General features: G+C 45.0%; 1 protein-coding gene across 2 annotated transcripts in view; it reads left to right on the top strand.

Annotated features, from left to right (window-relative positions):
• The window catches only part of PSME4 (proteasome activator subunit 4), a 185,717-nt gene that overhangs the window by 73,240 nt on the left and 98,596 nt on the right, over positions 1–13,881 (top strand). For both annotated transcript variants that reach the window (XM_056567663.1, XM_056567664.1), the window contains one exon: positions 4,894–4,986. In XM_056567663.1, the coding sequence (XP_056423638.1) occupies positions 4,894–4,986 (93 nt within the window). The remainder of the gene's footprint in view (positions 1–4,893; positions 4,987–13,881) is intronic.

The following is a 13,881-nucleotide window of genomic DNA, read 5'->3' as shown; positions in this document are numbered from 1 at the left end:
AGGCAACGTCACTAGTCCGGGGGCCGGAGCGGAGAAAAGGTCCTCCCGGTGAAGATGGACAGCCCGGAACGACTGGGCTTATAACCCTAGGCTTATAGTCGAGTCAATAACTTTTCCTGGGTTTTTGGGGTGAAATTAGGGGCCTCGGCTTATATTCGGGACGGCTTATACTCGAGTATATACGGTATATCTAGTGACATGTCGAGAGTGTAATGTACAATATGTAGAATGTACAACTTGTTCTCTAAAAAGTAGAATTAGGAAGCACCTTTGGGCTGTTAAACATTTTTACTCTCGACATGTCTCTATGATTAGCCAACACTGTGCTGAAAAACACAACAGCAATTGTAACAGCTTAATTCTTCAGGGTATTGAGAGGGTGGTTGCCCCAATAAGAGGGGGCAACCATAGACAGAAACTTCTTGATAGGTAAGTGTTCTGGATTATGCGTCTGGATAGCAGAGACCCTAAGGGTCTTAACAAAAGACACCTCACCTTTCCATATTCAGACACATACGTTTCCTGTTATGTCTCCTCTTATATACATACATATACTGTGTTATATATCATTTTCTAGTGTATAATTCCTTTACCTGTTATCTTACTTTAGTATTACTTTGACATGTATATCCTGCCTGGCTCTCATCAGAGTCCAATTTATTTAGCATTTCTTTTTTCAGATGGTTTTGGCTTATTGGATTAAAAGTATTACCTCTTTGCTATAATATATTACTTTTATTAGAATTCCCATTGCCTCCATCTTACACAACCTATGCAAATAATTTATTACAGTTTTTAATATTGTACCTTTTTTTTTTTTTTTGATCATACACAAATTTATTTCCCATTATGATTGGGACTTACTGTGACACATGTCACAACATTTGTGAAATTTCCTGGTTTTATGCTTGTGTACATGTCTGTAATGGTTTTCCCTGATGGGGGAGTGTCTCCTCCCAGGTACGATAATTTATTTCCACCTGTGGTTGGAGACACCTCTCCCTATATAGGGCCTCCAAGAGGGCCTCTTTGACTATTCTGTCAGTATGGCTAACATCGCTTAGACGATCGAAACGTGTCACTGCTGTCTTCCTTCCTGTATGTTGCTGTATCGACAATAAATCTGTGTGTGGTAGCCCTTGGGGGGGTATATGGTAGTTGGGGAGTTGTTTCGGTAGATGAGGGGTTAATGTTAACCCTATAGTTTGTGACGCCAGGCTGAGGGCTAGTATGCTGAGGTAATTCTCCGGCCTATCGCCGCCCTTCCCAGTAACGATAGGTGCATATATAAAAATGACTGAAGGTCCACAAGGTGCTTGAACTTGAACAAACTTTACTGAAAGGCTTGCGGTACATCCAATGCACAATAACAGTCTCAGGAATACAGTCTCTATATAGTGCAATGACTGACAGTTGTTGCGGACCTTGACTTTTAGATACAGTCTCTGAATTTAGGGTGGTAATTGCAGATCCGTCCGGATTTAGGGGATAGATAAGGTCCGGTGAACATGCAGAGTGCTTAGGGATTGATACACTCTCAATTTAGAATCGATCAGCCGTTGCCGCAAGGCTCGGGCCTAACTCACTGCGGGAGATAGCTGTATAGATCCTTCCTCGTCAGGAGCGTAGGAGCAAAGAGAGAGAACAATGGCCGCCACTCCCTTATATGGGCAGGGCCATTTTGGATTGGTCCCAGTAACTGTCACTCACCGTTACAAGGAGTGATGGGTAGAATACGTCACAGGGACCTCCAAAGGTCCTAAAGCAAAAACCATAGAGTTTTACTGATCACGTGACCCGCAGGTCCTGCTGCGCTGTATACAGGTAATTAACTATTTATAGACATTGATATCATCATATTTACATGCATCCTAAATAAACTATTAGCTCAATAACTATCTAGATGAGAGGTGACCAGGGGGGAACTAGACAATGGGGACCCCGACGTCCTAGGGACTCTGGCTAAGGGGACCCACATACGCAGGTACCGGATAGGATACGGTACCGGGACACCACATATGCATTTGAGCTTTTGCTGCGCTGGATATTCCTTGTTCCTCAATATGTTACTTATCAGCACTGTCCAGGCAGAATCCGTGATGCGGCTGGCGGCACTTGAGAGGTCAGCTGGTTTGACTACATACGATTTTACTGCAGTAATAAGTTTGGCATATTTTACAGCACTTAGCCACTCCCAAAATCTTGAGGGTGGGAAAAAAGTAAAACACATAAGAAATTTGGCACGTGCAAAGTCTATCAGAATTATGGTACTTTTTTGTTAAGAGGTATTTTCTGAGACTTGACCTATCTTTGGTGCCTTTAGTGTTTGCCCTGCCCATTGCTGTAAATTATGTAGCAGCTTTGGCTTGTACAGCTCAAGTGCATAGGATTGAGCAGCAGTACGAGGCATAGTCTCTACAAAGTGTAGATCTCTGTGCTTGGTAATGATGGGAAAGATGCATTCATTAGAGCTTTATGGATCCCTTAGCCATCTGACCAGTGGGGGGACAGGAGGTGGTCTGCAACCCATCTGATGCTGATGGTCTATTCTAATGAAACACCATCAATATTACATTGTCTAAAAACCCTTTAATAAATCTCCCACATAGGCGCTCATAGTTTATGCCTTTGACTTCCCTACAGCTTTACTGCTCTGTTAATAGTCCCCATAAAGTAAGGATTCCAATAAGTGAAATACATATTAAATGGTCCCCAACCCAGTCCTCAAGGTGTACCAACATTTTTTTTTTATTCCCAGTTACTTCATTGGAACATAACCTGGACTATTGGTGGGCCCTGAGGACTGGATTAGGGACCTCTGCATTAGGGGATTGTTTTACTTACCTATAGCCTGAACTAATTATGGTGACTTAGATTTACACTACGGAATGTTTTCATGGAAAATCTCTGTGCGCCCATTCCGGAGACTGCTAGCGCTGGCATAGGGAATGAGTTGTCTCATAGATGGCTATGCATTGGTGTCCGCAAAAAGAATGAACAGGTTAATTATTTTTGAGGACACAGAATTTGGCACAGAAACATATGGCACAGAAATTCCACCATATGCACAGCATAGCAGAATCCTGTTGAATTCAACAGGACTCTGCTGCACCTGAATTTCCATGTGGACATTCCAAGCAGAATTCCACACGGAAATTCCAAGGTGTAAACATAGCTTTAACCTTAGCCATGCGGGGCAGGATGTAATAGAGTTAATCTGGGAAAGTTGAGTACGTCTTTACATGCTGTGACTTTGTATATCTTGGCCAGTGCTAGACATTTCCTTTACTTCCCTTTTCATGTGCTTACTCTGTTCTGGCTGTGTATTAAGTCACATTCTAATAATAAGTCACTTCATAAGGAAACTTAGTTTTTACAGTAAAGTAAAATGATGTGGAGCGCATTGTTCTTAATTTATGTACAGTATATAATGTATAGACTAATATATGTATATAACAAAATAAACACGTAAAATCCATCCATCAAACACTTCAGGTTTTGGAGATCCTGATAATAAAATATAGTTTCAGCATAATTTTCCAAGGGATTGCTTTTATAGAAATGGTCTACACCATGTAAGTGACAGGTTCAAGTAAGGTCATCCATGATTTTAAGGCTTTGGCAATCAATGTGAACCCCTGCACCAACTTTGGCACTTGTTTCCCCAGAGGTACCATTACCTCTATCTATATCTATAAAGTGACCCCTCGACCTATGATGGCCCCGACATGCGATAATTAAAGTAGCATCAACATACGATGCTTTTGTATGTCGGGGCCATCGCATAAACGGCTATCCGGCAGCCCAGACTGCTTCAGCTGCCACCGGATAGCCGTTTACGGTGCCCCGTGTGGTCCGCTGACGATCACTTACCTGTCCTCGGGGCTCCGGCGCGTCCTCTTCGGGATCCCCTGCATCGTTGGCGCTCTCCATCGACGTCACCATGTCGCTGCGCACGCCGTCCAGTCATCCAATAGGAGCGGCGTGCGTAACAATGTGATGGCGGCGACGGAGAGCGAGGATGCCGCGGAAGAAGAGGCCTTACCGGAGCGTCGGGGACTCCTCGGGGATGCGGCGACAGCGATTGACTGCGACATCCCAGGCAGCGGTGATGAGCGGTGACTGTCCGGAGCTGCGGGGACAGGTGAGTACAACTTCCTATACGAGTGGTCTACAACCTGCGGACCTCCAGATGTTGCAAAACTACAACACCCAGCATGCCCGGACAGCCAATGGCTGTCCGGGCATGCTGGGTGTTGTCGTTTTGCAACATCTGGAGGTCCGCAGGTTGTAGACCACTGTCCTATACTTTACATTGCACGGATCCCTCAACATGCGATGGTTTCAACAAACGATGGTCTGTTTGGAACGGATTACCATTGTATGTTGAGGGACCACTGTATATAGAATTCCCAAGAAACAGCACATCCGCCAGGTAGCAGTCAAAGGTATAAAGGTGCACGCAGTCATAGGAGACTTGGTTAGGGACCCCAACTTCAAAACCGCAGCACACTAAAAGTGTCTTTAGTGCAATAGTGATATTTAGTCCATCTTCCGCAAGAAATACATAAAAAAAAACTTTTTTTGGCTCTGTGTCACATGACCAAGACAGTTACATAATGTAAGTCTATGGCACTATCTCTGTCACATAGGCACAAAACAGGGAGAGAATCGCGCTGCAGCCTCTCTTCCCTGCTTAGTCTAGCGATCAGTCAAGGTCTGAGAAGTCAGACCCTGACTGATAGACTTTCGATATGTCTCTCTTGTTTTAGTGACAGGTATACTTCAAAAATATTCTTGATCAACACCCTTATACTGGATGAAGTTCCTTATTTTTACATTTTTGTCCTATTTAATGCCCTAAATGATATGTTATTGTCTTGTCCTGTGCAGGGAGGACCGAGCAAGATCGTGCAGAAACATCTTACAGGGCTGTTCAATAGCATTGCCTCTTTCTATCACCCGTCTAACAATGGGAGGTGGCTGGTAAGTACATTCTTTTTATATATCATCTGTGCAAAAGATTAAGAAGTCTGAGCAGGACTTCTAGGCACATGATCTCATGAGTATAACCTTACTAAAACTTCTTAGTAAAGTCTCTGCTCTTCTAGGGAAATGCTTGCAGGTCATACACGTATCATGACTTTGCATCTCTGTGAGAGCGCACTATGCTGTTTATGGGACAGCACCTGTTACATAGTGTTCAGGCTTTACTAGGAAGCATCCGCACTGGGTCTTACACCATTAAATCCCCTTCTCTAAGCCTTTGATCTTCTTTAGAAGTAATATATATTCTGGATTGCTTGCTTCATCCTTGTATTGCGAGCTTCTGGACATGCGTTAAAGGGGTATTCCAGGCCAAAACTTTTTTGTTATATATCAACTGGCTGCGGAAAGTTAAACAGATTTGTAAATTACTTCTATTAAAAAATCTTAATCCTTCCAATAGTTATCAGCTTCTGAAGTTTAGTTGCTGTTTTCTGTCTAACTGCTGTCTGATGACTCACGTCCCTGGAGCTGTCCAGCTCCTATGGGGATATTCTCCCATCATGCACAGCTCCCGGGACGTGACATCATCATTGAGCAGTTAGACAGAAAACTTCAGAAGCTGATAACTATTGGAAGGATTAAGATTTTTTAATAGAAGTAATTTACAAATCTGTTAGCTAATTGATATATATAAAAAAAGTTTTTGCCTGGAATACCCCTTTAAATGCTATACAGACTTGAGAGATAACAGAATATATAAGAAGCAAACTGTCTACACAACTTTGTGCTGTAATCCACATATATATTTATTTCTTAACGTCTGTGTGTGTTACAGCATCACTTACAAATGACTGGAGATATTTCATTGAAACCTGGTTCATGTTACTTCTATGTCAACCTAAAATATAGGATAGTTAACCCCTTCCCGCTATTGGACGTATGCATACGTCCAGGCGAATTACACGTTCGCGCAAATGGACGTATGCATACGTCCAAGCGATCTCCTGCTCTGCCGCGGGCAGCGCAGGAGATCGCGGGTGGGACTCAGCTGTCAATCACAGCCGGAGTCCCACCGCAGCTGCCCGGGCCGCGATCGAGCCGGTCCCGGCAGCATTAACCCCATAGATGCCGTGATCAGTTCTGATCACGGCATCTATGGTGTTTGCAGGGGGAGCGCTCTCCCCTGCCCATCAACGGCGGCTCCGCGATAAAATAAGGGGGATCGAGGGTGTCCAAGACACCCTCGATCCCCCTTGAAGAGATAGGAGTGAGGTGGCAGGGTTGCCACCCCTCCTATCCCTGCTATTGATCGGCCGAGCGATCGACCAATAGCAGACTGGGGGCGGGGGGGTTAAAGTTCGGTTCCCCCCGCTATGCCCACCCATCGGTGTCCGGGCACAGCGGGGGGAACCGTGTAGTAGCGGCGGCGGCGGCAGCGGCGATCACTTACCCGGCGGCGGCTGTGATCACGGCGGCGGTGGAGGTGAGTATGACGCCGCGTGTCCGGGAGTCTGTTGCCTAGCAACATCTGCAGGGCGACAGTTTAGAGAGTGGTCTCTAAACTGTCGCCCTCCAGATGTTACAAAACTACAACTCCCACCATGCCTTGACAGCTGTTTGCTGTGTTGGCATGCTGGGAGTTGTAGTTTTGCAAGATTTAGAGGGGTTCAGGCTAGAGATCACTGACAGTGGTCTCTAAACTGTAGCCCTCCAGATGTTACAAAACTACAACTCCCAGCATGCCCAGACAGCAGTTTGCTGTCTTAGCATGCTGAGATTTGTAGTTTTGCAACATCTGGAGGGCCACAGTTTAGAGACCACTGTCAGTGATCTCCATACTGAACCCCTCTAAATCTTGCAAAACTACAACTCCCAGCATTCAGGAACAGCAAATGGCTGTCTCGGCATGCTGGGAGTTGTACTTGCGTGCCTCCAGCTGTTGCATAACTACATCTCCCAGCATTCCCTTTGGCAATCAGTACATGCTGAGAGTTGTAGTTCTGCAACAGCTGGAGGCACACTGGTTGGGAAATACCGAGTTAGGTAATAGGTTCTATTACCTAACTCAGTATTTTCCAACCAGTGTGCCTCCAGCTGTTGCAAAACTACAACTCCCAGCATGCACGTTCTGTCAGTGCATGCTGTGAGTTGTAGTTTGCCCCCCCCCCCCCCCCCCATGTGAATGTACAGGTTACATTCACACTGGCGGCGGATTACAGGGAGTTCCCTGCTTCAAGTTTGAGCTGCAGCAGCCGCAGCTCAAACTCCTAGCGGGAGACTCGGTGTAATCAGCCGTCAGTGTGAATGTAACCTAAAAACACTACACTAACATAAAATAAAGAGTAAAACACTACATATACACACGTACACTGCCCCCCACCACCCCTTCCCCCCCAATAAAAATGAAAAACGTATCCTACGGCAGTGTTTCCAAAACGGAGCCTCCAGCTGTTGCAAAACAAAAACTCCCAGCATTTCCGGACAGCCATTGACTGTCCAAGCATGCTGGGAGTTTAGCAACAGCTGGAGGCACCCTGTTTGAGAATCACTGGTGTAGAATACCCCTATGTCCACCCCTATGCAAATCCCTAATTTAGGCCTCAAATGCACATGGCGCTCTCACTTGCACAGGAGCCCTGTCGTATTTCAAGGCAACAGTTTAGGGCCACATATGGGGTATCGCCGTACTCGGGAGAAATTGCCTAACAAATTTTGGGGGGCTTTTTCTCCGTTTACCCCTTATGAAAAGGTAAAGTTGGGGTCTACACCAGCATGTTTTTTTTTTTTACACTAACATTTTTGTACACTAACATACTGGTGTTGCCCTATACTTTAACATTTCACAAGCGGTAAAAGAAAAAAAGCCTCCAAAATTTGTAACACAATTTCTCCTGAGGACGGAGATACCCCATATGTGGGCGCAAAGTGTTCTGGGGGCGCACAACAAGGCTCAGAAGGGAGAGTGCATCATGTAAATTTGAGGTCTAAATTGGTGATTTGCACAGGGGTGGCTGATTTTACAGCGGTTCTGACATAAGTGCAAAACAATAAATACCCACATGTGACCCCATTTTGGAAACTACACCCCTCACGGAATGTAACAAGGGGTACAGTGAGCATTTACACCCCACAGGTGTCTGACAGATCTTTGAAACAGGGGTCTGTGAAAATGAAAAAATTTTTAATTTGCACAGCCCACTGTTCCAAAGATCCGTCAAATGCCAGTGGGGTGTAAATTCTCCCTGCACCCCTTATTACCTTCCGTGAGGGGTGTAGTTTTAAAAATGGGGTCACATGTGGGGGGGTCCACTGTTCTGGCACCATGGGGGGCTTTGGAAATGCACATGGCCAAATTCTCTCTCCAAAAGCTCAATGATGCTCCTTCTCTTCTGAGCATTGTAGTTCGCCCCCAGTGCACTTCACGTCCACTTATTGGGTATTTCCATACTCAGAAGAGATGGGGTTACAAATTTTCGGGGGTATTTTCTGCTATTATCCCTTGTAAAAATGTAAAATTTGGGGGAAAACAAGCATTTTAGTGTAAAAAAATTTTTTTTTTTAACATATGCAAAAGTCGTGAAACACCTGTGGGGTATTAAGGTTCACTTTACCCCTTGTTACGTTCCCCAAGGGGTCTAGTTTCCAAAATGCCATGTGGGTTTTTTTTTTCTGTCCTGGCACCATAGGGGCTTCCTAAATGCGGCATGCCCCCAGAGCAAAATTTGCTTCCAAAAAGCCAAATGTGACTCCTTCTCTTCTGAGACCTGTAGTGCGCCAGCAGAGCACTTTTCATCCCCATATTGGGTGTTTTCTGAATCGGGAGAAATTGGGCTTCAAATTTTGGGGGGTATTTTCTGCTATTACCTTTTTTAAAAATGTAAAATTTTTGCTAAACCAAGCATTTTTGGTAAAAAAAAAAAAAATTTTTTTTTACATATGCAAAAGTCGTGAAACACCTGTTGGGTATTAAGGTTCACTTAACTCCTTGTTACGTTCCCCGAGGGGTCTAGTTTCCAAAATGGTATGCCATGTCGTTTTTTTTGCTGTCCTGGCACCATAGGGGCTTCCTAAATGCGACCTGCCCCCCGAGCAAAATTTGCTCTCAAAAAGCCAAATATGACTCCTTCTCTTCTGAGCATTGTAGTTCGCCCGTAATGCACTTCAGGTCAACTTATGGGGTACCTCCATACTCAGAAGAGATGGGGTTACAAATTTTGGGGGGTATTTTCTGCTATTAACCCTTGCAAAAATGTGAAATTTGGGGGGAAACACACATTTTAGTGAAAATTTTCTTTTTTTTTTTTTTTTTACATATGCAAAAGTCATGAAACACCTGTGGGGTATTAAGGCTCACTTAATTCCTTGTTACGTTCCTCAAGGGGTCTAGTTTCCAAAATGGTATGCAATTTTTTTTTGCTGTTTTGGCACCATAGGGGCTTCCTAAATGCAACATGCCCCCAAAAAACCATTTCAGAAAAACTTACTCTCCAAAATCCCCTTGTCGCTCCTTCGCTTCTGAGCCCTCTACTGCGCCCGCCGAACACTTTACATAGACATATGAGTTATGTGCTTACTCAAGAGAAATTGGGCTACAAATTCAAGTATAAATTTTATCCTTTTACCCCTTGTAAAAATTCAAAAATTGGGTCTACAAGAACATGGGAGTGTAAAAAATGAAGATTGTGAATTTTCTCCTTCACTTTGCTGCTTTTCCTGTGAAACACCTAAAGGGTTAAAACACTTACTGAATGTCATTTTGAATACTAGGGGGGTGCAGTTTTTGTAATGGGGTCATTTATGGGGTATTTCTAATATGAAGACCCTTCAAATCCACTTCAAACCTGAACTGGTCCCTGAAAAATAGCGAGTTTGAAAATTTTGTGAAAAATTGTAAAATTGCTGCTGAACTTTGAAGCCCTCTGGTGTCTTCCAAAAGTAAACACTTGTCAATTTTATGATGAAAATATAAAGTAGACATATTGTATGTGAATCCAAAAAAAAAATATTTGGAATATCCATTTACCTTACAAGCAGAGAGCTTCAAAGTTAGAAAAATGCTAAATTTTCAATTTTTTTCATCAAATTTTGGGATTTTTCACCAAGAAAGGATGCAAGTTACCACAAAAATTTACCACTATGTTAAAGTAGAATATGTCACAAAAAAACAATCTCGGAATCAGAATGATAAGTAAAAGCATTCCAGAGTTATTAATGTTTAAAGTGACAGTGGTCAGATGTGCAAAAAAGGGCTGCGTCCTAGAGGTGAAAATGGGCTGTGTCCTTAAGGGGTTAAATTAACCCTAAACCACCCCCCATTTGCCAGGGTCTGTTTTTTTGTCTAAAGTGTCATGCAAGTCTATGGGACTTTTGGTACCTCGCTCCAGAAGCTTCACTCTGCATCATTTGGTTTATAGCAACCATTTACAAAAAACTATTTCTACATAATTGTCAAATGTTATTGCAATTCATACCCTGTAATGGAAGCTAACTTTATAAATAATATTACATGATAAACAGGATGGCCTACTAGCAGCTCTCTTCTTAACACAGCTGGCACCTTTCATTGCCCAGGGGCCTCCAGGTACAGTGGTCCCTCAACATACGATGGTAATCCATTCCAAATGGACCATCGTATGTTGAGGGATCTGTGCAATGTAAAGTATAGGACAGTGGTCTACAACCTGTGGACTTCCAGATGTTGCAAATCTACAACACCCAGCATGCCCGGACAGCCGTTGGCTGTCCGGGCATGCTGGGAGTTGTAGTCTTGCAACATCTGGAGGTCCACAGGTTGAAGACCACTGGTATTGGAGGTTATACTCACGTGTCCCCGCCGCTCCGGACCATCACCGCTGCCCTGGATGTCGCCTTCCATCGCGGTCGCCGCGTCCCCGACGCTCCAGCAAGGCCTCTGCTTCCCCTGCATCCTCGCTCTCCGTCGCCGCCATCACGTCGCTACGCACGCCGCTCCTATTGGATGATGGGACGGCGTGCACAGCGACGTGATGACAACGATGGAGAGCGCCGACGATGCAGGGGATCCCGAAGAGGATGCGCCGGAGCCCCGAGGACAGGTAAGTGATCGTCAGCGGAGCACACAGGGCACCATAAACGGCTATCCGGTGGCAGCTGAAGCAGTCTGCGCTGCCGCATAGCAGTTTATGCGATGGCCCCGACATAAAAGCATCATATGTTGATGCTGCCTTCAACATGCGATGGCCTCTGAGAGGCCATGGTATGTTGAAATTATTGTATGTCGGGGCCATCGTAGGTCGGGGGGGGGTCACTGTATTTGGATTTCTTCCTGTTTCTTGGTCTCCTGGGCCTGTACCACAGACACAGAACTTGTGAAATCTACCTAGGTTTTTCCTTGGTGCACAGATAAGATGTCAGCATGTGATGTTGAAATGTCCTTTTGTATACTGGATGCATGACAAGGACTTGCTAAAAATAAGCGTTGAGGTGCTAAACAGTTAAACATCAGGAGGCTTGCAGATGTTGTGTAATCCGAAAGGAGCTTGTGACCAGGCAGCTATTTTTATTCCATGAAAAGATTGTTTTGCACATTGCTTAAAGCAGTGTTTTCCCAAACAGTATGCCTCCAACTGTTGCAAAACTACAACTCCCAGCATGCCCAGACAGCCTTTGGCTGTCTGAGCATGCTGGTAGTTGTAGTTTTTCCAACAGCTGTAGGCACCCTGTTTGAAAAACACTGGCTTAGAGGATACCTATTGTTATAACAAATTTCTGACACCTCACAGGGACATGTCAGTTATGATTGTTGGGGACTTGGAGCGGAGACCCTACAAATCGGACCAGAATGGACAATGACATCTTTTCTCAGAAAGCTGAGTATGCAGTGTATGGATATAAAGAAAGTGTCATAGATGCTATTACCCCTTTGTTTTAGCAGGTTTCGGCACCAAGATCCTCACCAATCCAAATTTCTGACATGTCCCTAGGATGAGCCAGATGATTGTTTTGGCCCGTATACGGTTTCCCGACCGGACCTACGAACGTAGTCAACAGCGTTTTTAGGTCCGGTCGGGAAACCGTATACGGGGCAAAACGGAGCCAACCGGAGGCAGCGTTTCACTCTGGTCGCTCATTGAAATAAATTAGATACGGGACCGCATACGGCAGCGTGCGGTTGCCCCGCCCCCGACTCTCCGCCCCCCTCTCCCCAGCCGTATATGGTCCCGTATCTTAAGAAACGTAGTGTGCATGCACCCTAATGCATCCAAAAGCAACAAATAGTCTTGATTAACCCCTTAAGAACATTGGACATAAATATACATCCTGGTACTTTTTGGTCCTGTACATTAAACGAGCACAGGAGCTGCGCTCGCTTCATGCAATTCCATTCGCAGCCATGGACCCAGCAGTAAAGGCAGACATCAGCGATTGTGCTGATGACCTTCATTAGCTCCTCAGAGGCCATGATCAAGACTGATCACTGCATCTGCTTCATTGTGAGGTCTGGGGGGGGGGGGGGGGTCACACATTGGACCACCCGTGGCAAAATCGCAGGGGTTCAATGACTCATATTGGCCACTGCAGGTGACCTTAAGTGCCTGCCGGCTGCTTCGACGATCTCTTCCTCTGCTCTGCCTTCTAGCAGACCAGAGAAGTAGATCGTCGGTATTATGTATGTTCCGATACCAGTTTTATAAGACAGAGTATGAATACCGATACTTTAATTCTAGTACTCGCCAATACCAATTATGAGTACTTTTATTTTATTTTTTTAAAGGGAATCTGACACAAGGGTGACCCGGTTTCTGGTGCTGCTGATATGTGGGTCCTTGTTGTGTGCAATGGAGGCGGCTGCTGTAGTATGAGCAAAGATTTCTCTCTTCTCCATTGGGCAGAACAAGGAAATTGCATTGGCGGCAAAACCGATGTCTCCAGAGCGATTGCGCTGATGTTCACATGGTGAGCAATGGTATAAAACCGGGTTACCTCCATTATCAATCTATAAATTCATGTTAGTGCAGGTGACTCTGCTGTAAGATTGCCTTTAATAGTAGGTAGTGTCCCCTTGTAGGCAGTATACATAGTTGCAGACATTAGCAGCAGTCCCCTGTAGACATAAGTAGCAGCCCCCCTGTAGACCACAGCGCCCCCCCCTCCCTGTAGACAGCAGCCCCTGCCTATAGACAGCAGTAGCATACACACCAGTAGTGTCATATGCACAGTGTAGACCTCAGCAGTTTCATATACACAGTATAAGAAAGTTATATCTCTGGTTACCTCACTCCTCCTCCTCCTCTCCCGGAGCCCTGGTCATGTCTCTCCTCCTGCTCTTCTTCCTGACAATCTGCAACAGAGCACCAACGCCACCTGCCATAGGATAATTCCGCTTCTCTGTCGGGTGTTGCCGCTCTGCTGCCCCATTCTCCCGTCCGCATCATGGCACCATATGGAGGAGCATGTGACATACACGTCACTCTGCTTCCTCCATAGCATTACGCTGGGCGCAGTGGAGGAGGTGGAGTGACGTTTGTGTCACATGCTCCTCCATGGGACGCCATGATGCAGACGGGAAAACGGGGCAGCCCCACTGCAGCAGGTATCGGACTTGGTATCGGGGACATTAACTGAGTCCCCGATACCAAGCAAATGCCGGGTATCTGGACATCCCTAGCCGATATTACTGATCAGTGCATAGCATTTCCCAATAAAAATTAAAATCCCCACTTTACCCAAAAAATGTATAGATAAACATATTTGGCATCTGCGCGTGTGTAAATGTCCGACCTATTAAAATATAATGTTAATGATTCCGTACGGTGTAAACTTAAACTGTAAGATAAAAAAAAGAAGTCCACAATTGCTGCTTTTTGGTCCCATCACATCCCAGAAAAATAAAATGTGATCAAAAAGTCACAT

This window comes from Hyla sarda, chromosome 3 (genome assembly GCF_029499605.1).
Source record: "Hyla sarda isolate aHylSar1 chromosome 3, aHylSar1.hap1, whole genome shotgun sequence".
Classification (NCBI taxonomy): Eukaryota; Metazoa; Chordata; class Amphibia; order Anura; family Hylidae; genus Hyla; species Hyla sarda.
This window is presented reverse-complemented; position numbering and strand designations above follow the sequence as displayed.